The following is a 26,358-nucleotide window of genomic DNA, read 5'->3' as shown; positions in this document are numbered from 1 at the left end:
TTTCAGACAAACTACTTTAATCGAACTTTCCTCATCTAAATACTTGCTTACATTTTCAAAAACTTCGCACTAATTTGTCAGCATGACCACCTTCTGACAAAGCCATGTTGACTATCTTTAATTAACCCAAGCTTTCATAAGTGGATATTAATTCTCTCCTTCAGAATTTTCTCCAATGGTTTCCCAACCACTGACATGAGACTCTCGAGTCTGTAATTTTCTGAATCATTTCTACCACCTTTCTTGCGTCTTCTGGAAGGTCCCGCATGGCCAGAGAGGAAATATAAATTTATGTCAGAGCCTCTGCAATTTTCTGCTGTGTCTCCCATAGTAAACTGGGATATGATTCATCCAGGCCAGGGGATTTGTCTGTTTTTAAGCCCAACAGAGCCTCCAATACCTCTCAATTTCCCATGCGCAAGCTTTTCACGGACCCTTTTCCTGAATTCTGAACATATTTTCTCCTATTCGGAGTGAAGACCAAACAGAACATCCTTCCAATATTCTGCAGCTTCACACATGGATTGCCTCCTTGGTCCCTAATGGGGCCTACTCTTTCTCTGGTTAACCACTTCCCTTTAATGTATTTATAAAATATTTTAGGATACTACCTAATCATGTTTGCAAATGCTTTTTCATGCTCCATTTTTGCTTTTCATTGAATTCTTTCAGTATGGAAACAGGCCATTTGGCCCAACATGTCCACACTGACCTTCTGAAGAATATCCCACCCAGGCCCATTAACTCTACATTTCCCCTGATTAATGCACCTATCCTACACATCCCTGAACACTATGGATGATTTAGCATGGCTAATTCACCTAATCTGCATATCTTTGGAGCATCTGGACGAAACCCACGCAGACTCAGGAGAATAGGCTGGAATCGAACCTGAGTCCCTGGTGCTGTGAGACAGCACTGCTAACCACTGAGCCACTGTGCCACCCCTTTCTAATGGCTTTCTTAAGGTCTCTCTTGCACTTCCTATATTCCTCCAGGACTACAGATGAATTGCTCCCTTTGGACTTAGTGAAAGCCTTTCTCTTCTTCCTCATCCAGTCCTAAATTGCTCTCGATATCCAGGATTCTCTGAACTGATTGCTGCTACATTTCCCCCTAAAGGATATATGTTGGACACTACCGAGCTTCCTTCTGAATGTGCCCCACTGCTCTATCATAGACAAGGAGCTGTTCCCAGTCAACTTTGACAGGATTCTGTTTTATTTTAAAATAATAAAATAATAAAATTTGCCTTCCCTCAATCCAAAGCTGTCTTTTGCAGGCCATCTTTCTCCTTTTCCATAACAAATTTGTACCATACTGTGTTGTGGTCACTCAAGTTAAAATGTTCCTCCATTACCACATTGAACACTTGTCCGGCTCCATTCCCCAGAACTAGAACCAGCACTGTGGCATCCTTTTTTGGATCTTTTACACATTGATACAAAAAACTATCCTGGATACATTTCAAGAAACCTGACCCCCACCCCTCCCAAACCCTTAATGCTATGACTTTCCCAATTTAAATTGGACAAGTCGAAATCCCCTCACATAATTGCCTAATTATTACTATTACACACCTCCATGGACTGGTCTACATATTTGATCCTCAATTTCCAGCTGATGTTTCAAGGGCCTGTAGTATGAACATTCCTAAGTTCCAACCATAAAGTCTAGTTTAAAGACCCTTCCAATATATCATCTCTCCTTATTGCAGTAATTGACTCCTTAATTAATAGTGCAACACCACCACTCTTTTTGCACCGTCCTCTGTCTTGCCTAAAGATTATCTACCCAGGAATATTGAGTTGCCACTCTGGCCCTTCCCTCAACCATGTTTCTGCGATGGCAACAATATCACACTTCCATGTATCAATCCACATCTTTAAGTCATCAGTTTTACCTATTGCACTCCTAACATTAAAGTAAAGACCATCCAGCCTTGCCTTACTCTCTTGACACACAAATAATGAGTGAGATGTGCTCTTTCTGAGTTGCCACCATTTTACAATTCAGATAAGCATAATCAGTATCCCAAAAAATGAGATATAAAACATTGAGATCAGAAAAAATATGATAGGAAGAGTGGAATAAGAGATGGATTGTCTGTTTTGTAATAATGCTCTCTCTATGATCTCATGATATAAAGTTCCACTGGGTTAAATTTAGATTTTCAGCGTTTTCAAAGTAAATAAAAAAGTAATTTAGAAAAATCTTTTGGCAAAAAAATCTTCACAGAGACGGTGGTGTATCTCAACTGGTCAGTCTAAATCAGCAGTTATCAGCTGATGCATACAACTTCACGGGATGGCTTGATGCATTAAGTTATTCATTAGCACCTTCAATCAAAGTATTTGTGTGGAATAATAGAATTGCGAGAAAGAGCCAGGCATATTGTGTACAAATACCAATGGTGGTCCCACTTTTAAAAAGCAATAAACCAGCTTGGATATGTTATGGACGCATCTCTGTGCTTAGCACATCTTAAATTGGAGTTAGAATCCAGACCTTCTGCACCAGAGAGAGGAATGGGTACTATAGTATCACAAGAGTGTTTGGTCACCCTACTTATTCAATGATTTGATTGCTGCTTAATTTTGTTTTGGTAACGTGCCCTTTGAAAGCAAGATAGAAACAAAATTTATTGAGCTTTCTGTCACAGTTGGTAAAAATAAAAATTGTGTATGAAGTATTTAGAAGTGCAAATGCATTTACTGTATCTAGGGTAGTGATTTTCCTGTGACAACAATAATAAAGTAGGAAACCAACCATTGCACAAAGCTTCCTTCAAAGTGTTATTCCTTTAATATTTGTTTCCTGCTGAGACAGATAATAAGTAATTATCCTTGCTTGTTGTTAAAAGGGTTCAAGAAATTAGCAATGGTAATGATAAGGGCAATGGCTTTCTGCAGGATCTGCAATAATTTATGAGATTACAGATGATGAACTGTTGATGTCAACTCAGCTTTAATTATGAAAAGCCATACAATCTTAGGTTTCCACGTCCTTACTGTTAGAAGTCCTGTAAGTTAAGCTGGTTGATAATTCACAATCCTCTGGACAAACTGAAAATATCATGTAATAAAAGTCCATTGTTTTATTGTGAGAAATTAAATGTCATGCACATGGCATGTTCAGTCATAAAGAACAGTTCAGAAGCTAATAAAGCAGAACAGCTGCCTATATCAACAGTTTTAATTCAATCCAGAAAGGTTTATTTCTTTCAGGGTTTGAATTATTTTAGATGTGACCTACAGAACTCACCCTTTACTTCTTGTGTTGAACCCTGGGTTACCATGGTCACTAGACAGAAAGGTCAAACACGCCAACATTTTTCAAAGGTTGCTTCTGACAATTCTTTCAATGTAATCTTTGCTAAAAGTATTTAAACACCTGAATATGGAAACCTGGACTCTTCTTCAGTTATCATAGTACTCAGAGTTGATTTGTTTTTATAATCCTTCAAATCCAAATCTTATGAAACAGCACTAAATTCCAAAAGGCCTAGTTTGCTCAATTTCAAAAGCCTTCACCTAGGATTACACAGCTTGCACTGATTATCACTTCCAAATGGGACAAGACTTATGTTTTCACAATTTATAGTCTCACTGTGGAGGAAAGAGTGAAGCCCCCCAGCTTTTAACAACAATGATGTGTGCCGCTATTATGGCAAAAATGCTGAAAGAGCACAGGAATCTCAAGTCATACCTCTATGACTGACAGAGCAGGACTGAGCTCTCTGCAATTCTTTTAGATGGCCTGGCTATTTCTTTGAAGAGGTAATATACCCTTAGGGGATTGTGGAATCCAGACCTGTTTATGGATACAAATACATAACTCCATTAGTCTCTAATTTGGTTCATAGGATGTGGGCATCACCGACCTGAGTTTGCACTTGTTGCCCACCCATAGTTGTATTAGAGAAGGTAGCTGTGAGCTACCTTCCTGAACTGCAGCCATCCTTGAAATGTAGGTACACCCATAGTGCTGTAGGGAACAGAGTTTCAGGAATTTGGCCCAGCAATTGTAAAGGACTGTACAATATCATTCCAAGTCAGGATTATGTGTGACTTGGAGACGACATACCCCCTCATTTATTTATTGAGGTCCATGCATGGCAGAACCATCTGAATGTGGGAATCAGTGTGTTGGTACATTGAGTAATGTGAACAGGACCTCCAAGCAATTGTGTGGCTGCACAGCCTAGAGGCATTGTTGGTTGGAGAGTGAGTTGAAGGAAGTGGTATTCAAATGCATATATTGCCCTCTCCCTTTGAGTGGAATTAGGTGGTGAGTTACAGTCCACAGGTTTCTTAGCCTCTGATATCCCATATAGGCACAGTATTTATATGGCTGCTGCTACATGTCAGTTTCTGGTCAACAGTAACCCCCAAGGTAGTGGGAGATTCAATGTCGGAAATGCCTTTGAATGTGAAGGGGATATGGTTAGTTTGTCTCTTCTTGGAGATGGTAAGTATTGGGACTTCTGTGCCTGAATAATAGGTGGCATGTATCAGTCTGTTTTCCTGGTCTTGTTGCATTTGACCATGGATATTCAGTATCTGATGAGTGGCAAATTGTACTGAACATTCTGCAATCAGTGGTGATCGCCCCACCTCTGAGCTTATGATGGAGGGCAGTTCATCAATGAAAAGGCTGAAGATTGTTGGGCCAAGGACACAACTCATCCTTGTTCTAGAGCTGTTGTGACTGACCTTCAAGAATGACCACCTTCCTTTGTGCTGGGCATAATTTCAATCAGAGAGGGTTCTCTTTGATTCCCATTAACTCCAGCTTCACTCAGTTTTCTAGATGGCAACACGCAGTCCAATGTAACCTTGATATCAAGGGCAATCACTCTCATCTCACTTCTGTAGTACAGGTCTTTTACCCAAATATGGACCAAGGTTGTAATGAGATCAGAAGCTTAGTGGCTCTGGAAGAACTCAAACTGAGCATCAGTGAGTAGGTTATTCATGAGGAAGTGCCATTTAATACTTTGGTCAATGGTTCCTCCCATCACTTTACTGATAACTGGGATTATGATTATGACTTCTAAATCTGTCAAAAACTGTCAAAATTGTCAAGGAGCCACCTTCCAAAAAGATATGGAGTCAAGAAAATGCATTGTTAGGTATTTCAGTGTTTGTGACAAAGGACAATGAGTCCGATTGCAATGATAATATGAAGTTGATACTAAGTTGGAATAAGGGAAATACAGAGCCACAGGAGGTGAGGGGTTGAGTGTAGTGTTTTATTGTGAGTATGAAGGGGCACTGGGGCGGGTAGAGTGACATAGAAATACCGAACGATGTGGGTAAGTACAGGTATTAGGGGGCATGCACAGTGAAGGGAATGAAGTGATGAGATCAGAGAGGGGTAATGCTTTATTGTTTAAACTTTATCTTTAGATTCAAAGTGCTGGAGTCCCCATGCAGACTGTCCATCCTTGCTGCCTCTGAAAATAACACCCTTCGCAGTCTTCCTGAGCTGCTCGGTCTGACCCCCAATACAGTCTGCCTCTACACCCACTCCTCCAACCTCTGACCTCACCTCAAATTGAAAAACAGTTTTAAAGGCCAGTTTATAGAGTGGGGATTTCTCACGCCTCTGCACATGTAAGTTGGAAATGAACATCTGGCCAAAGTTTGAGTTTGTATCCATTTAAAATCAATGATAGATTTTAACACTGGCTGATATCAGTACCCAGTGAGAACAATGGGGAGCCAGCAGATCTGAATGGTGTTTATCTATGCTCATATGGTTTGGATTATGGAGCTTTGCATGATTAAGATAAAGTTGTAATCACTTTTTAAAAAAATAATGAAAACAACCAGCACTTTAATCCTTTAACTTAAGCAACACTGCATTCTGATGAAGGGTCATAGAGCTGAAACGTTAACTCTGCTTTCTCTCCACAGATGCTCCTGAGTTTTTCAAGCAATTTCTGTTTTTGTTTCAGATTTCCAGCATCTGTGGTTTCTGGATTTTATCACCCATTGGCAGAATATGAGTGGAGGGTTGAGAAATGATAAGAATGACAAATGTGGAAAGCAACTTTATATTTTTCTAGTCTGGAAGTCAAGTTGTAGCACTCAAGTCCGTCAGCAACCTCCAGGAGAGCCTATCACTGGTAATATTTTATGTGCTGATTATTTAGAAGTTCTGCACAAAATAGTATTGTCAGAACAGTTCAGGACAGCCTTAATGAGAAAACGTCATAGCAAATACAGATTTAAGCACCATTTTAGGTAATGCTAGGTATTACCTCACAATACTGGTACCATTCAGAAAATTAGGAGCATGGTCCTATAAAGGGAATACATTTTTATTGCTTGATCAGTCTATTCTGAGCAAAATGAAGATCTGTTGGACAGTGTGACACTTACAAGGGGTAACTTAAAACCTCTGTACAAGCATTCAGGATTCCATCCTTTGGGTTGGCTGTATCCATCCTCATATTCTGGAGGAAGCCACCGAGTAAGAGCAATGTTTGAGCTTCCCCATCTGGGATTATTTCTGAAAAAGAGAATACAAAAGCAAAAACAAAAGCTGACTAATACCTGAGAACATAAATCAGTTTTTAAATGCAATCAAATTAACTTTTCTGATAGAATTCCCAGTTATTTAGAAATGTTGTTTTTTGTTATAGCCATCAAACTGGTTTCTAAGTGCTTTCACTTAGAATGGAAATGTTGCAACATATGTTTATACCTGGATGGTACATGCTCTGCCTGGGTGTATTTTCAGTGTCAGAACAGGCCAACCACCTTTCCATCCACCTCAAAGCTGATCCTCATAAAACAGAAGGTAGTCAGGTGTCAAAACAAGCAGTCTGCCCACCATTCATCAATAAATAAGAGTCAATGGAGCTTGTTCAATCGACACTATTCATATGCCAACCATGCCAAAATGTGGTTGGTAAAGCTAGTCATGCAGAAGTTTTAAAGTTTTTAAAGGCCCACATGAACAAATGGACAAAGTAAAGAAAACTTCATTCTGAGAATGCTCTGTCTGCATTATTCGCACATCCCCTATCTTCCAAAATGCCGCACCTCTTTCTGCACTGCCTGCCTATCACCCCAATCTCCTGGGCTTCAAAGATCATCCTGAAACTGAAATCTTGAAAATAAACCACTCAGGATTGCCATGATCCTCTTTGGGCCTCTTCCCGTTCTCCCGACAGTGTCCACCAATGATTGGCTGGTTGTGATGGAGATGCTGGCTAATCCAAGGGACAGGAATTACTTCTGCAAAAGGGTTAGAAATCCCACAGTTTGGCAATGTAGACCACCTGCATTGCAGGGTTTCTTTTGGGTCGAACTGAAAATTTCCTTCCATGTCAGGGGTAAGATATGAGTGTTCCGGATTTGGAAGTCTGTTCTCAAATTCACTTGTGGCCAGCATTTATTGTCTATCCTTAGCTGTCCTTGAAATGAGTGGCTTGTTAGGCCATTTCAGTTAGGTAAAAACAATGACTGCAGATGCTGAAAACCAAATACTGGATTAGTGGTGCTGGAAGAGCACAGCAGTTCAGGCAGCATCCAACAAGCAGCGAAATCGAAGTTTCGGGCAAAAGCCCTTCATCAGGAATAAAGGCAGAGAGTCTGAAGCGTGAAGAGATAAGCTAGAGGAGGGTGGGAGTGGGGAGAAAGTAGCATAGAGTACAATGGGTGAGTGGGGGAGGAGATGAAGGTGATAGGTCAAAGAGGAGAGGATGGAGTGGATAGGTGGAAAAGAAGATAGGCAGGTCGGACAAGTCCGGACAAGTCAAGGAGACAGTTACTGAGCTGGAAGTTTGAAACTAGGATGAGGTGGGGGAAGGGGAAATGAGGAAGCTGTTGAAGTCCACATTGATGCCCTGGGGTTGAAGTGTTCCGAGGCAGAAGATGAGGCGTTCTTCCTCCGGGCGTCTGGTGGTGAAGGAGCGGCGGTGAAGGAGGCCCAGGACCTCCATGTCCTCGGCAGAGTGGGAGGGGGAGTTGAAATGTTGGGCCACGGGGCGGTTTGGTTGATTGGTCCGGACAAGGACAGAACGCCCCTGGTGCTCACCTTCCACCCTACAAACCTTCGCATCAACCAAATCATCCGCCGACATTTCCGCCACCTCCGAAAAGACACCACCACCAGGGATATATTTCCCTCCCCACCCCTTTCCGCCTTCCGCAAAGACCGTTCCCTCCATGACTACCTGGTCAGGTCCACACCCCCCTACGACCCACCCTCCCATTCTGGCACTTTCCCCTGCCACCGCCTCCTCCCTCACCTCTATCCAAGGCCCTAAAGGAGCCTTCCACATCCATCAAAGTTTCACCTGCACATCCACTAATATCATTTATTGTATCCGTTGCTCCCGATGTGGTCTCCTCTACATTGGGGAGACTGGGCACCTCCTAGCAGAGCGCTTTAGGGAACATCTCCGAGACACCCGCACCAATCAACCAAACCGCCCCGTGGCCCAACATTTCAACTCCCCCTCCCACTCTGCCGAGGACATGGAGGTCCTGGGCCTCCTTCACCACCGCTCCCTCACCACCAGACGCCTGGAGGAAGAACGCCTCATCTTCCACCTCGGAACACTTCAACCCCAGGGCATCAATGTGGACTTCAACAGCTTCCTCATTTCCCCTTCCCCCACCTCATCCTAGTTTCACACTTCCAGCTCAGCACTGTCTCCTTGACTTGTCCGGACTTGTCCGACCTGCCTATCTTCTTTTCCACCTATCCACTCCACCCTCTCCTCATTTGACCTATCACCTTCATCTCCTCCCCCACTCACCCATTGTACTCTATGCTACTTTCTCCCCACCCCCACCCTCCTCTAGCTTATCTCTCCACGCTTCAGACTCACTGCCTTTATTCCTGATGAAGGGCTTTTGCCCGAAACATCGATTTTGCTGCTTGTTGGATGCTGCCTGAACTGCTGTGCTCTTCCAGCACCACTAATCCAGTATAGGCCATTTCAGATGGCAGCTCAGAGTTAACCACATTACTGTGGATCTGGAGTCACAGGTCAACCAAACCAGGTGAGGATGGCAGATTTACTTCCCTGAAGGACATTAGTGAGCCACATGGATTTTTTTCCAGCAATCAACAATGATTTCATGGTTATTAGTTAATTCTTGATTCTAGATTTTTTAAAAATAAAATTCAGATTGTACCATCCACCATGGTGGGATTTGAACCCAGATCCCCAGAATATCAGCTAAATTTCTGGATTAATACCCTTGTGATAACACTACTAGGCCATTGCCTCCCCCATAATGATTGAGAATGCAATCTCTCCAACCCCAGCAGAATTCTCTGGCCATGATATCACCTGGAGAAAAAAATCCGCACGACTTTTCTCCATTGCCCAAAAAAAATTAAGTATTGCTTAAAAGAAAGGCACATTTTGTCAAAGCTTTTCATCTTACATATAAGTAAAAAAATTAATGAAAGTCTCCAAGTGACCTGTTGGCTAGACATATGCTAAAAGAGAACATAGAGCAGATTTCTAAATTTAACAGCAATTAACATTTATTACAAACAAATGATATCTCAACATGTATCTCACTAGTCAGAACTCTAACTCTTTATAAATCCCACCATGCATACATATACAAACACATGAGTGTTCCACATGCGTACACACACACACACAAATTATATTTTGGGTGGAGGGCAACAAAAACTCGGGATGCATTTCAATCCACAAGCTTCACTGAGATGATCCGATTTGCTGGGCTGGAGTTTCTTGTCTTCAAGTACTTTTTTGTAGGAGGCACAGATGTTACATTTACTGCAAAGTCTGATAGTTACCCTATTGCTTACAGTGTGCCAAGCAGGCTAAGATAAAAGGTAGGGAGGAGGGACTTGGGAATGTGATAGGTGGAAGGAGGTTAATGTGAGGGTGATAGGCCGGAGAGGGGGTGGGGCGGAGAGGTCAGGAAGACCGCCTTCTTGACCTGCATCTTCTTCCCAACCTCTCCGCCCCCACCCCCTCTCTGGCTTATCACCCTCACCTTAACCTCCTTCCACCTATCGCATTCCTAACGCCCCTCCCCCAAGTCCATCTTTTCTACCTTTTATCTTAGCCTGCTTGGCACACCTTCCTCATTCCTGAAGAAGGGCTTATGCCCAAAACGTCGATTCTCCTACTCCTTGGATGCTGTCTGACCTGCTGCGTTTTTCCAGCAACACATTTTTCAGCTCTGATCTCCAGCATCTGCAGTCCTCACTTTCTCCTAATACTTACAGCAACTGGTGAGGGATTTAGGCATTTGACTGGCAGGAAATACACATCATCTGTGTCTTGCAGCAGTCCAATAGCCTCTGCTGGTACTGTCCACATCCACAAGGTGTTCAGCTGCCAGGGAGCCAATCAGCTTTGTTGTTAAGCTGATCGCTTTTGTCATCCCTGAATGGTCACAATTCCACAGCAATCAGCAAATTGTTTTTGGCGGAACCTTGCTTTGCCAATACCCCCAGTGCTGGCTCATCTACAAACTGCTTCTACAATGCTTGAACAAAGCAGCATGGTCAAAATGATTCGGACTTGAACTCAGGTATTTTGGCTCAGAGGTAGGGACACCACCAGTATAGTGATTGTAAAGAAGTCAGCCAGGTAGTCTTCATGGACTATGAATTACCTGATTGAGGCTGTTAATCTGGTCCAATCAGGAAGCCCTGGCTGACAGAAGAACAGGAGTGTCAGAAGTTCTATTCACTGTGAGAGCTGGCTCTGAGGGAGTGGATCAGTGTCAAGAACTCTCCAAGTGTAAATAAAGGGTGACTTGATGACAGGATGACAGGATGCCAGCCTCTGTGGAGTTATTTCAATCACTGCATTACAGGAGCTCAAAACATACAAGCCAAAGCTACAGCGCTAAAGCACTACAGTTGAATCAATTTGCACTTTTGGAGGCCTCTTTATTTCCCTGAATTCCTAGTTTCTTTCCTCATTAAAACACCTACAGCCAACTACTGAAAACAAAAGCATAATTTGATAAAGCTATTTAATTTGTGGGATTCTTTGATAACACTTTTGTGTCCTTCATTGTCAGCAGTTTCTATTCTTGCAAAGAAAAAGATCAGCATGTTTTGCATCGTTCAGCTATTATAAGGAACAAGAGTGGGGTCAATGTTATATTTTCCATTCTAAAATAACTGGAAAAATCAGGCACCTAGAAAAATACCTGTAAGGGAGAAGTCCAAATGGAATTGTAATCTCTCAGTGAAAGTGCAAACAGAACAATCAGAGCTATGATTTGAATAAATGAAGAAATGCCCAGAAACCTGTTGTTGCAAGTTCCATTTATCAATCTATATTTTTGGATGAAGCAACTGTTGGAGCAAGTTAGAGGCTGTACGTGAGGCAAACATCCCGAAGTGGTTGCAAGGGCATTCAATACTTCAAGTGAAAGGAGATCTAAAACAAAATGGAAATAAAAATGGAGTTGTAAATGCATAATTTAAGAGAATATAAAATCAATTAACTTTGTTTGCAGGGCAATGTCCTAATGATGTTACTACTGAACTAGTAATCCACAGCAACTGGGGGAATTCAATAAAGGAGAAATCTGGAATTAAAAGTTTAGTGATGATCATGATTTGATTGTCATAAACACCGATCTGACCGGAAAACCGCTGTAATAATCCTATTTACATGTGTTTCCAAACCCGCAGCAATGTGGTTGAGTCTTAACTGGCCTCTGAAATGGCCTAGTAAGCCACTCAGTTGTATCAACCACTAGAAAAGTACAAACAAAATGAAACCAGGTGAACCACCTGACATTGGTTAAGTCACAATAAATGATAATTGCAAAAATAGCCCTGTTGCTCCCGCAAATTTACTAACATGTGGGGATTATGACAAAGTTAGGAGAGCTGTCTCATAGATTAGGCAAGCAATAACTTGACATATTTATACTTCTGGAATCATACATTACTTCCAATGAATCAGTGTTTTTTCTTATTCAACATCACTTGGAGGAAACACTCAGGGTCACAAAAAGTGTACTCTAGGCGAAGGATTTTGATGTCTTCCAATAAGAGTATAGAAGCATCTTTGAACAAGTTGGCCCAGTCCTAAAGAACATTGCTGCTTGACTGGTCTGTGGTGGGTATCGAAGGAATCAACAAGAGAGAAAAACATACTTGATCTCATCCTCACCAATCTGCCTGCCTCAGATACATCTATCCATGGTGGTACTGGTAAGGAGTGACAACCACTCAGTCCTTGTGGAGACAAAGTCCTGACTTCACATGGAGAATATCCTCCAATATGTGATACATTACCATGCTAAATGGGATAGACTTTGAATAGACCTAGCAGCTCAAGATTGGGCATTCATGAGGTGCTATGGGCCATCAGTAGTTGCACAATCATACTCCAAACCAACTGCAGTCTTGTCACCTGGTATATTCCTTGACTCTACTATTGCAGTCAAGCCAGGGGGTCAATTCTGGTTCAAGGAAAAGTAGAGGAGACCAAACCAGAAGCAACATCAGGTGTACCTAAAATGAGATGTCAGCTTGGTGAAGCTACAAAACCTGTATGCCAAGCAGTGTCAGTAGTAAGTGACAGACAGAGCTAAGCAATTAGATTAGATTTAAACTCTGCCCTCCTATCCCATTCAGGCATAAATAGTGGTGGACAATTAAATAACTAGAGGAGGAGGTGCCCAAAAAACTTCATTCTCAAAGATGGAAGAGCCCTGCCCATCAATACAAAGTTATGTCCGAGGCATTCACATCCACCTTCAGCCAGAAGTGTTGAGTGGATGATCCATCTTGGTCTCTTTCAGAGGCCCCCCACTCCATATGATATTACAAAGTGTTTGGAGGAACTGAATACTGCAAAGGCTACGGGCCCTGACTCCATTCCACCAATAGTACTAAAAACCTGAACTCCAGAGCTTGCCTCATCCTCAGCTGCAAGCACAACCCATTTGGAAGACACAAAATGGCTGACAAGGGATAAATAGGCTTAAACAGTCTGCTCCAGCATTTAAGTGAAACATAATGGTATCTTTGAACAGGACTACGCCAAGGTGAACGAGAGGACCTACAAACAACCATTAGAGACAATTTGATAGGAGGATGCCTCAGGATAGACAAGTGATTGATTCCATCCTCATTAATGAAAGGTTGCTATCCCACTAAGTGAACAGCACCAGCTAGAACAAGGGGTGTAAATCTCAGCCTATGAACTAGCCAGCCTAACTCATTCAGCAGCTGTGAAAACAGCAGCTAAAATTATTTTGCAGTAATGAATTGTTTCTTTGAAGTTATTGACAATATTAAGAAATAGGTTCTAGTTAAAGATTCTTCAGATAATCATAGAAATAGATTTCAATATAAATACAGATACACATATAACCAAAGTATAATAGCAACATTAAGGGAAATAACATTTAAACCTAGATGTGAAAATTAATTAGTCTTAGGATACACTTTTCTTAAATCTAAAAAGATGCCTGGTACGCCCTGAATGAAATATGTTGTTCACAACTCATTAGTTACAAAGTACTAACAATAGAAAGAGTGGAATAACTTTACACTTTATAACAAACTTTATAACAGGTAGTAACGTTATGAATCTTATAGCAGTTAGTTAAAGCCCTGTCTTTTGCATTTTTTATATACATAATTAAGACAGTGGAAAATATAAGAGAAATAACTGAATTTGATAGAGATAGCACATGGAATACAATGCATAGCAGAATTCAAGCAATCCTTAGAGATAAGCAAGTCTGGGTCATACCAGAAGGAGTATAACCAGTAACTTTGAAATGTGAATTAGTGGGATGCATAGAAAGATCCCAAGGCCTGGAGATTACTATATCTTTAAAACACCATGAGATCATGGGAACCTGGGGCTGACTGTAGGAATGCCCATCAATGATTAGGTGTTACACAGATTTGGGTAAGGGGGAAGGACACAGTGACCACATTGCATGTGATTATTGTGACACAAAATATATAAAAATACTGTATTTCACTATAAAAGTCAGAGTGTGTCATTAATCTCGCTTCTGACTGAGCCGTAGATTAAGAGAGTAATTAGGTCCTCACGATGAGGCCAGATTCAGGAAACATGTATGGCCCCCTCCCTGCGGGAACAAGTTGTTGCTTAGTAAAAGTCTTCCATTTGCCTGAATCCTGCCTGCTTCCTGAGTCTTTGTCCCCGATCGGAGGCGGGGGCAGGGTGGGAAGGTGGTTTTGCTCCTCACTTGCCAAGCTGTTCTAGTACAGTTCCAACAGTGGGATCTACACAGCAATATAGAAAATTGCCCAGGTCCATCCCGTACACAAAAAGCAGAACAAATCCAACTGTTTCAATTACCACCCCAGACTACTTTTTATCATGAGTAAAAATAAACGTGATGGAAAGTTTCATCAACAGTTGTTCTGCCACAGTATTGACACACAGTTTGGGTTCTGCCAGGGATACTCAACTCCGAACTTCATTGCAGTCCAAAACTGGACAAAGGTGTGAAATTCTGGAGATGAGGTGAGAGTTTCACATCAGGCCACGTTTGACTAAGTGGGCCTTCAAGGAGCTCTCGCAAAACTGAAGTCATTGGGAATGAGGTTGGAGTCATACATGGCAGAAAGGAAGATGGTTGTGGTTATTGGAGATCGCACATCTCAGCTCCAGGTCTTCTGAGTTCCTCAGGGTTGTTGTTTGTGCCAACCATCATCGTCAGATCTTGAGCAGATTTTCTGGAGCCAGTTCCTCCAGAAGTACAGCCTTCCCAGAAATTCACAGGGCACAAAACTGATAGCGCCATGTGGTTTTCAGGCGCTAAACAAACACTTAAGTTTTGAATATATCTCTGAAACATATTTCGATATGAGCTGGACGTTTGTGGTCTGCAATATTATTATGGACAGAAAACAGTGTACAGGGGAATCAGTGGTCTAGTGGTATTATTGCTGGTCTGTTAATCCAGTGGAAAGGAGAAAGTGAGGACTGCAGATGCTGGAGAGTCAGAGTCGAAACATGTGGCGCTAAAAAAGCACAGCAGGTCAGGTGGCATCCATAGAGCAGGAGTGTCAGCCCTTCAGGCATGAGCCCTTCATCAGGAATGTGGGGACAGGAAGGGGGCTGAGAGATAAATAGGAAGGTGGGGGTTGGGATGGGGAAGGTAGCTGGGAAGGTGATAGGTAGATGGAGGCCAGGGGGTGTGATGGTGATAGGTCAGGGGGAGGGTGGAGTACACAGGTGGGAAGGAAGATGGATACGTAGGACAGGTCAAGGGGGTTGGATCTCTGATGAGGTGGGGGGAGGGGAGATAAGAAAACTGGTTAAATTGACATTGATGCCATGAGATTGGAGGGTCCCAAGATGGAAGATGAGGCATTCTTTATCAAGGTGTCAGGTGGCTAGGATTTGGTGGTGGAGGAGGGCCAGGACTTGCATATCCCTGGCGGAGTGGGAGGGGGAGTTGAACTGGTTGGTCACTGGGCATGGGGGTTGTTTGGTGTGTGTGTCCCAGAGTTGTCCCCTGAAATGTTCCACGATTTGGCATCCTGTCTCCCCAATGTAGAAGAGACCACATCAAGAGCAACAAGCACAATAGATGAAGTGTTTGGATGGACGGGAAAATATCTGCTGGATGTGGAAGGATTCTTGAGGGCTTTGGCTGGAGGTGAGAGGGGAGGTGTGAGTACAGGTTTTACACCTTTTGTGGCAGCAAGGGATGGTGCCAGGTGTGAAGGGTGGATTGGTGGAATGCAGATAGGGGTGGAGAAGGAAATATATCTCTGGTGGTGGGGTTTGATTGTAGTTGGTGGAAATGACAAAGGTTAATGTGTTGTATCTGGAGATTAGTAAGGTGGATGGTGGTGACCAGGGGGATTCTATCTTTGTCGCGGTTAGAGGGGTGGGATTCAAGGGCAGAGGTGCAGGAAATGGAGGAGATGCACTTAAGGGAATTGTTGACCAAGTGGGAGGGAAAATTGCAGTCCTTGACAAAGGAGGGCAACTGGGATGTTCTATGGTGGAATTGGTCCTCCTGGGAGCAGATGAAGTGGAGGTGGTGCAATTGGGAATAAAGGATATTGTTTTTACAAGAGAGGAGTTGGGAGGAGGTGTAGTTTGGGTAGCTGTGGGAGGTCAGTGGGTTTGAAGTAGATATCTGTTTTGAGTCAGTCACCGGAGATGGAAATGGAGAGGTCCAGGAAAAAGAAGGAAGTGTCTGAGATGGTCCAGATGAATCTTAGATCCAGGTGGAAGGTGTTTGTGAAGTTGATGAACTGTTCAACCTCCTTATGGGAGCATGAGGTGGCCCAGGTAATGTTCTGAGGGCTAGGTTTGAATCCTGACACAGCATGTGGTGGAATTTGAATTCCATAAGAAGGAAATCCGGAATTAAGAGTCTAATGATGACTGTAAATCCATTGTTGACAAACCCATTTAATTCACGAATGTTCTCTAGACCATCCTTACCTGGTGTGGTCTATATGCGACTCCAAACCCACAGCTTTGCAGTTTTCTCTAAACTGCCCACTGGGGAATTCGGGATGAGCAAGAAATGTGAGCCTTGCCAGCAATGCCCTCATCCCATGAATGGATTTTAAAAGGGGCTATTCAAGCCAAGGGCAGTGTCTGAATCAAACCATTCTTTTGCATATGCAAATAATGGGTGCTTACTTGAGACCTCCCTCTGTGATATTAGGCAGTGAGGGGACAGACAGGGTTGTTAGCAAGTTTTGAGGAGATTTGTAGCTCAGGTTGAGGTTTTGGATGTAGGTTTGCTCACTGAGCTAAAAGGTTCATTTCCAGACATTTCCTAGGACAAGCCAAACAAAGACATGCATGAGAATTCCTAGAAGCATGTCAGTCCAACCGAAACTACCAACAAACGCATGGAGTTAGACCCCGTCTACCACGCCCTGAAAAAAAGAAACAGGAAGTGACTTCACCACAGGAAATAAAATCACCACAGGAAATGACATCACCAACTCAAAGAAACCAAAACATATAAATAGAAAGCAGGAATTCTCAGCATTGCTTTGCATGAGGTCCACTGAAGATGTTACCTAGTAAGGTAATGAAACGTCTGGAAATGAACCTTTCAGCTCAGCAAGCAAACCTACATCCAAGACAGGGCTGTAATCAGAAAAAAACATATCCTTCATTCATGCTGGAGGTTGTCCTCTGAATCACTAACCCGAACATGGAGCTGAAAACAATTGGCTTAATGAGTGCCATTGTTATTGTCCCTACTGATATCACACATTCTGTTAACCTGCCCTCGACATATTATTTCCTCACCTAAGAATATACTTGAGTATCTGTTGTCAACTCATACTACTTTTTAAACTCAATCCATTCAGACATATTAAACACATCTCTGAGGCAGGTGTGACTTTAACTTGAATCTTCTTGGTCCAGAGGTAGGGACAATATTACAGCATCATAAGCCTCTTATCAACCAGAGTATTTATTGTCCACAATACAATGCTATTGAGGTCAAAAAAATCAAACGACACCAAGTTATAGTGTGACATTCATTTAAAATTGCAAGCTTTCAGAGTAATACTGTTTTTTACTGTGTCTTATACCTCTCTATCATACCACACTTGAGGGACAGCTGAGCTCCAAAAGCTTGCAATTTCAAATAAACTTGTTGCACTATAACCTGGTGTCACTTGATTTTTAACCCATTCTAACTCTGACATCTCTACATCAGTGTTAATGAGGCCTAAGTTCTAATAGTTAGGACTTACTGGGCCTTACTGTTCAGGCACATAGGCTGTTCTCTTTGCACCCCATTGGTCTCTTTGCAAATTATTCTTACTAACTAATGGACTCACATTAGACACAACACAATCAATATAACACAAAACACAATTAAAGAATGTTACTGAGTGTAAAAGTAAGAAATTAATTATAATTGTAGTCAGGTATAATAGATGTTTTTAAAACTGATCTATCATCTGAAACATTTAAAAATTATAAAAAGTGTATTAGTTACCATCAATACAATCAACAATGTAATTTTTTTCTGTTTACCTTTTCACGTTCCATTCCTTCAAATTTTCAATATGAAAAGATAGTGAAACACATATGATGGATTAGTTTATTTCTTGGGTCAGCAGCAACATACTGAGAAATACCGACCATAACAATGAACAACCTTTCAGCTGTGTCCTCCTTCTAATAAATCTGTCAGCCTTTCCTACCAGAATGAGGACAAATAACTAATTACAGTTGGTGTGATTCTATTCAAGCCTTACAAACTGCGCTCATTACAGCAAAAATATGCTCCAGGTAGTATTGTTTAAGAGTTTGTGCAGCACTGAGTCAACTTGATTGTCTGCTAAGAATGGAGGTTGTATTATTCATTAATGTCTGCAATCTTGGGTAATCAGATTTATTGATAGCAATAATCTATCTAATTGGTTTTAGATACTACCAAAGAAACTGCAGGATCATATAAAGTGTACGATTAGCAACAGACCATTCAGAGTTTTGCGTAATGCTGTGTGATAAAACCTCTTGATGTTTCCCATCAGTAAAATACCTACAGCATGATTACAGCATTAGAATTATTATTACTGATAATGGAGATGAGATGAGATTCAGAAACAGCCTAATATAAGTGATAAATCATTTCGTCACTCTCAAGTAACCAACTGCAGCAATGCAGTCAACCTGTTGGGAAATACATTTGTAAATAATTCCTCAGTGAAAATAACTATCCCACAGAAGAATCCTATGGGAGAGGAAGGTATATTAAGAATAAGTAGTGTACTAATATACGCCAGCACTTCTTCCAATGGTTTCTTTAATAGCATTTCTATATGTTTTGCTATGATTTATTAAACAAGATGATAGAGTAGGTGCATCACGTTATCATATTCACCGAATGTGAGCCAGGAAAGTATAGTATATATAGTGTAGTATATACATAGCCAGGATAGTATAGATGGGGTGAAAATTACTTCTGGCTGTAGTGTTTTCCAGCCTAGTTAATATCAAATTAAGGGGTATGAGAGTGCTGCAGCTGTGCTCCTTGGTTAGTGATCCAGAGGCTTGACTCATAGTTCAGGAAATGTGCATTTGAACCTCACGAAGCAATTTGAATGAAATTTAAAAGATGTGGAAATGCAAAGATGAAGTGGCCTTCAATGGGTCAGGTTGTTTTAAGAAACCCAACAGATCCATAAAGCTCTGACCCAGTCATGTCTTCATGTGACTCCAGCATTGATATGGTTAACTCTCAATTGTCCTGCAGTTTGGCCTGAATTCTATTGTAATATAGTCATCTTGGAGCAATTAGAATCATGCAACAAATGTCATACTTACTGGTGCCTGGATTCCAAAAACAACCTTGAAAAAAGCAAGCTTTGCTCCATAATTTCAAGTCACCTTTTTATATAATCTCATGGATTATGAGTGTCACTGACAAAACTCACTTTTTGCCTCCTTTCCTTTTTGAATAAGGGTGTGACAGTATCAGTTTTCCAATCCTCTAGAATTTTTCCAGAATCAAACGATGTTTGGAAAATGACAACCAATGCATTTACTCTCTCTGTAGCTACTCTTTTAGGATCCTAGGATGCAAGCCATCAGGGCCAAGTATCGTATTTGCCTTTACCTCCATTATTTTGTCTGATATTACTCTTTAGTGATGGAATAAAACCAAAAAATCAAAAATCAAATCAACATATTCTTTAGTAGTCTTTAGTTACTTTTCACTGCAGTTTTCTAAGGGGCCTGTATCAACTTTGTCTTCTCTCTTCCATTTTTTATATCTAAAGGAGCTTGTATTGCCAGCTTTTATATTCCTCACTAGTTTGCCATCATAGTTAATTTTCTATGTCTTTATTACTTTTGTTTGAGCCATACTTTTGTCTCTTTAATTTTGTTGATCCTGTGGGAAAAACTTCATGGATCAGGTAATAACCAGGAGAACATTACCTTCATGTTTCTGTTTTTTAATTTAGCCCTGAGGCTAGTGAACCTAAGGGGTTAAAGACAAACTGATGGATAAAATAGTTGAAGATGGTTGGACCTAAGACACCATCCTGAGACACTCCTGCAGAGATGTCTTGAGAGTGGGATGAATTGCCTCCAACAGCTATAACCATATTTCCATATAACTCTCCAACTAGTGGAGAGTTTCCCCTGACTCTGATTAATTTCAGTTTTGCTATGGCTCTTTGAATCATACTCAGTCAAAATGCTGTTTTGATGTCAAGAGCAGACATATAGTTCCACTTATAGTCATCCTTTGCTGGTATCTAAATTTATCCCAGTCTTTCAGGGCTATCAGTTTTTAACTCCACCAAAATGGACTCTACATTATCTGAACCAAGACCATCTCTCACAACTCTCTGTATTTCACCTCTTACTAACAGTTCTAGCCCACCATCTTTTCCATCCTTCCTATCCCTCCGAAAGATGAAATATCCCTGAATATTAAGTTCCTAATTTTGACCTAGTTTCCATAATAGCTGTGAGATTGTATTCATTTACCTTGATTTGTACTATCAGCTCATCTACCTTATTCTGAATGCTTTGTGCGTTAAGGTACAAAGCTTTTAAGTTTGTTCAATTTTTGAGTTTCCCACATGTTTACAGTTCCTTGGTACAATTTGACATTCATACTTTCTGTCCCTTCTTTCTATTTTCTGGTAACAATCAACCCCATCACTAATCTGCAATCCTACCTTCTCCTTTACCTTTGATTTTATAACTTTCCATGCAAGTGAACCCACTCCCTATTATTTAGTTTAAACGCTTATCTACAGCCATAGTATGCGATTCATCAGGACTCTGGTCCAAGTATGATTCAAATGGAGCCCATCCCATTGGAAGAGCTCCTTCCTTCCCTAGTACTGGTGCCAATATCCCATGATTTTAAACCCATTTCTCCCAAATCAGTGTTTAAACCATGCATTTATCTCTCTAACATTGTTGACCGTGTGTAAAAAAGCTCATAGATCAGGTTGTAATCAGGAGATCATCGCCGTTATGTTACTGTTTTTTAATTTAGCCCGAAGCTAGTTAATCTAAGGAGTTAAAGGCGAACCAATCGATGAAGCAGTTGAAGATGGTTAGACCTAAGACACCATCCTGAGTAACTCCTACAGAGATGTCTTGAGAGTGGGATGAATAGCCTCCCAAAACTATAACAACCTTCTCATATAAGTCTCCAACTAGTGGACAGTTTCCTTTGATTCTGATTGATTCAATTTGCTACGGCTCTTTGAAGCCATACTCAGTCAAAGTGCTGCTATGATGTCAAGAGCAGATACTTTAATCCCACCTTCCATTCAGCTCTTTTGCTCATGCTTGGCCAAACGAAAACTGGAATGAGGGGCTGAATGCCCATAGTGAATCCCAAATGACAATGAAGAGCACTTGGATAATGACACTGGATAAGAAAATGGTTTGGGGTGGCACAGTGGCCCAGTGGTTAGCACTGCTATGTATAACATCAAGGACCTGGGTTCAATCTCACCTTTGGGTGATTATCTGTGTGGAGTTTGCACATTTTCCCTGTGTCTATGTGGGTTTCCTCCAGGTACTCCAGTTTCATCTCAGGTTAGGTGGATTGGCCACGCTAAATTGCCCATTGTGTCCAGGGATGTGCAGGCTAAGTAGATTAGCCATTGGAAATGCAGGGTTATTGGAATGGGATGCTCTTCAGATGGTCAGTGTTTCCACATTATAGGAATTCTATTCTATGACTCAATTTTTCCTGAATCCAGGTTGGAGACTCAAGTCCCAGTACCTGTACATATTCTTTCTGATGCTGAGGACAAATATGATTCACTTACCAGTGGAATTGGTTGATCTCTTATATTTCTGGTGCACTTCCTTTTGGATCAGATACACTGACATTTCCATGACCTCAGCAGCTCTTGAAATCTTTTTGCTCTCAGGTTCTGGCCTCTTGGAAAAGGACAGCAATTCAGTAGAAGAAGGCAGTTTACTGACATCTATTTCCCTGATAAATAATAACAAAGGAAAAGGAATTCCACGTCAGCCTATAATATATAAACATTGTTTCAAATAGTAAACATTATCTTGTTTTGATTGTGTTTTTGTGAAAGGTTTGGAATTTAAAGGAAGTTTAAAGACAAACTGAGTGAATGAATCCTCAGTTCTAAGGAAACCTTTATCTTGTATCTAATGGCGGTGAATGAAATTATAGTATGACACACACATATAGGTATTTCTACTATAAATGTGGATATGGCAATTTACAATGGATAAATAAAATTTAAGGACACAAAGATCTTATTTATAAATGTCCGAGTATCACAATTAATACCATTCTGCCGGTGTGTAGCAAAGATGCATCAAAATGGAGATGTGTGAAGACTCAGGTCAATTTATCCTTTTGACTCCCTAGAATAAGCCAAACGAACAGTGGAGTGACAGCCAGATGCTCCAATGTATTTCAACTGTCGAGAGCTTTCAAATTTTGGCCTGCTCTTCAGTTCTCAGATCTGTGTGAGCAGAGTGATTGAGAAGGCACAAATTGTGCCAGCTCACAGATGTTAGAATCCTGAAAGATTTTCCAGATTTTGGGCTTCTGTTTTCATTTTTCCTTTCAGCCGTGCCTTTTGAAAGATATTGTTCAAATTGTTCAAGACCAAGATATTGCCAGGAATGAAGGATTGGAGATATAAAAATAGTCCAGAAAGGCTGGGATCTTTTTTCACTGGAAAGTAGGAAGTTGAAGGGTGACCTTATTGTGGTTTCCAAAATCATAATGGACATAAATAAGATGATTGATAAGGATCTTTTACCTAGAGTGGGGCAGTTCAAAGCTAGGGGGCAAACTTTTAAGATGAGAAGGAGAGGTTATAAAAGGACATGAGGGACAACTCGTTTACAGAGAGAATGATTTGTGTGTGGAAAGAATGTGATGGATGCAGGTGTAGTAACAACTTCTAAAAGACATTTGGATAAATATATGAATAGGAAAGGTTTGGAGGAATCTGGGCCAACCATAAGCAGGTTTGGTTCACTAGTTTGGTTTGGGAACATGGTCAGCTTAGGCTGGTTGGACTGAAGGGTCTGTTTCTATACTGTATGACTCTATGACCTGGTAATGCCACTCCAAGATTCACAAGGTCAAATAAATTTAAGAATCAGGGTTTGCTGACCCTTTGCCAAAATTACAGCAGGAGATCAAGACTAATTTCCCAATACATGGGTGTAATAGATAGAAAATAAGACCAACTTCTTTATTAAATGTTTAAAATGTAACAGTTTTTTAATGATATTTGATATACGTACCTTTTCATTGTATGATGTATTGCACCGTCCACCATATTTATTCCTTCTTGAATTGCATGAGGTAAGAAGGAGTCACCAGGATTTTCTAAATATTCTTCATAATGTAAAATAAATGGTGAGTTACACAGTCAAATCATGTAATATATCACAAAGCGATATGGTAATGACATGTATGATTTATTGATTTATTATACCAATTACTCTGCTTGTTGAAGCTTTACGCACTGCAATACCTGTTCAGTTTCCTAATTATTTAAGGATGAGAATGATTGTAACTGAGGTGCTCATAATTTCATGATTTAAATGTTCTCATTCATTCTTATCTTTTCTTCTCAACATTTCTTGCATCAGTTTCAATCTCAACTTGGGAATTCCACCAATAATTAAAAAAAATATTTTCCCTGCTGACCATCCTGTAGCTATTCTGAACAAGGACCAGTTTAGAACTGAAATTAGATACTTTTAGTGCTATTTTCTTTTATATCTGCCTTTGTCTTCTTTTGTTGGTCAAAATGAGGTACTGAGGTAATGATGCCTCTTTTTTTAATGTTGCTGTTTATTAGCAAATGTTCCCCGGGAACCAAAGAATAGGCTTCTGTTTTACATGAGCTAGCTGGTCAGTCTAAGTTCAGGTAATTTCATTCATGTAGTAACAGGTATACAAACAGCTTCTTCCCCACTGTAATTAGATTTCTGAATGGACATCTTAATTTTTAATATTCTGGATTAGTGGTGCTGGAAGAGCACAGCAGTTCAGGCAGCATCCAAGTAGCTTCGAAATCGAAACCTGAATCTGGTTTCCAGCATCTGCAGTCATTGTTTTTACCATCTTAATTTTTAAATCTAATGTTGATCTTGCTTTTGTGCACCTTTTTTGCAGCCATAACTTTGTATATCCCTCCCTGTTCAATCACCTTATGATCTGTGAATGTTATGATCTGCCTGTACTACATGCAAAACAAAAGTTTTCACTGTACTTAGGGGCATAATAAATCAAATCAAATTCTGGAACTTCTGAAGTTGAGTATCAAAACAGAACTTCATTGGCACACCAGTTTAAATACAGAAAACATGTTTTTTAAATTATGTTCTTAAAATGTGATTGCTCATGCCTAGTTGCCTTGTGAAGATGATGGTGGACCTTTCTGAACTTGCAAAAACAATTTAATACAACTGAACTGTTTGATAGACTTCTGCAGTGGGTTATAAATAATCAGCCCTCATCAGAAAACTTTCTGTCTTCAGACATTTGCAGAATGTTAACTATTATGACATTTCAAATGTTTCAAGGTCTTGCCTTTTAATGAAACTAGCTTCTTTTATTCCACATTGGGTTGACTCTTAACAACTGCGATGGGCAATAAATGCTGCCTAGCCAGAAATGCCCTTATCCTGTGAATGACTACAGAAAAAAACAAGTTCTTTCATAACTGAATGTATATTTTCAAAAGATCAATATGGGAATTGATAATCAATTTACAAGGATCAATGGTATTCCAGATGTAAGTTTAGAGAAAGATATTCATTGTGCTGGGATTGAAACAGGACAAAAGCTACATAATACTTTATGATGCTATTATGCTAATATTTGTTCTGATGCTTAAAATACATGATGCCACTCCAGTATTGTAATGGTGACAGATATGTCAACTCTAATGGCTAAAATTCATTATCATATTGCTGTTTATGGGACATTGTTTTTGCAGAAATTAGCTCTGTGTTTCCAACGTTACAACAATGACCACAGGTCAAAAGCACTTCATTGGTTGTAAAGTGCTTTGGGACGTACTGAAGTAATGAAAGGAACTATATAAATGCAAATCTTCCTTTTTATTGACAGGAGTAAGCAAAGGTTAGTGTATTAAATGCAAGTATAATAAATAATTGTGTATGTGGATCCTTAGAGAGCAAAGCCATAAAAATGTTTAGTGCGTCTTTACTTGCTTGTACTGAAATGTGTTGCTTATTTCTGCTTAGCAGTCAATGTGGACAATAATGCAATCAGGTTCCTGCAAAGAAACCACCAGCAAAAAGAAGTTAAAAGTTTAAATAGGAGATTGAGATCACAATATATAAGATAAACAATCTGACACCTACACATTACTTTTCATTTCTTCATACTTTACCAATTTGAGTCTGTACAAAAACGAATGGACAAAGCAATTTGTATACAAAATTATTGAGAGCTTTTCATAATATTGTAAAGTATGATTTCATGCAACTGTTGTTTTTGATACACGCATTCAGTCACAATGGCTGCATGTATTGTACAATATGTGTGTGACTCAAGGCAGCACTGACTTAATTGGCTAAAGTAAGTTAGCAGTGAGTACGAATGGAACTAAATATGTGAATTAGCAAATGGCATAAAATGGTAGCCATGATGTTGATGTGCTGGTGCTGGGCTGGGGTGAACAAAATCAGAAGTCACATGACATAAGTCTATAGTCCAACAGATTTATTTAAAATCACAAGCTTCGGAGCACTGCACCTTTCATCGTCAGGTGAAGTGCATCAGCTGAAGAAGGAGCAGTGCTCCAAAAGCCTGTGATTTTAAATAAACCTGTTGGGCTTTAACCTGGTGTTGTGTGACTTCTAATTTTATAAAATAAGGATTGTACTCACACCAAATAAATTGACACAAAGAGATATCCAAAGGGATACAGGTAATTGATTTTTTTTTCAAGTCTGCCTTTTGTTACAATTCTTTCTTATCCAGTAGATATAAAATTCAACAAGAGATGGTGTTCTGTTGGAACTAAGCACAGAGAAGAGAAATAATGTTGGGGAGCACCAAGACAAAAGCAATCACATAATAACATTTAAAAGAAACATTGAGAAGAATGTAAGTAAGAAAAAGACTGAAATAATAAATTGGGAATGGAATGGAAGTGATATGAATTAACTTGGAGAAAACATACTGGAATAAGTTACCATCTATATAAATAAAGGAAGAGAAATATTGGAGAAACCTTTTAAAATGGTGATCAATAGAGTCTTATCAGAATGATCAATATATCTTATTAAATTGCGAAGACAAACTAACCAGTATTGATGCACAATTGAGGAATAAAGCAATTAAGATAAAGGTGAAGCGAAAGGGA

At 40.3% G+C, this 26,358-nt stretch overlaps 1 protein-coding gene across 1 annotated transcript in view; it reads right to left on the bottom strand.

Moving 5' to 3' along the window:
- Positions 1-26,358, bottom strand: part of tpo (thyroid peroxidase) — a 97,603-nt gene that overhangs the window by 55,136 nt on the left and 16,109 nt on the right. Inside the window, exons 3-6 of the mRNA XM_072549119.1 lie at positions 23,255-23,348; positions 21,784-21,953; positions 11,278-11,410; positions 6,390-6,519 (exon numbers count right to left, since the gene is read on the bottom strand). Of these exons, the coding sequence (XP_072405220.1) occupies positions 6,390-6,519; positions 11,278-11,410; positions 21,784-21,953; positions 23,255-23,348 (527 nt within the window). The remainder of the gene's footprint in view (positions 1-6,389; positions 6,520-11,277; positions 11,411-21,783; positions 21,954-23,254; positions 23,349-26,358) is intronic.

Source organism: Chiloscyllium punctatum, chromosome 3 (assembly GCF_047496795.1).
Source record: "Chiloscyllium punctatum isolate Juve2018m chromosome 3, sChiPun1.3, whole genome shotgun sequence".
NCBI lineage: Eukaryota > Metazoa > Chordata > Chondrichthyes > Orectolobiformes > Hemiscylliidae > Chiloscyllium > Chiloscyllium punctatum.
Note: the sequence above shows the minus strand (reverse complement) of the source record. Positions and strands in the feature narration are given on the sequence as shown.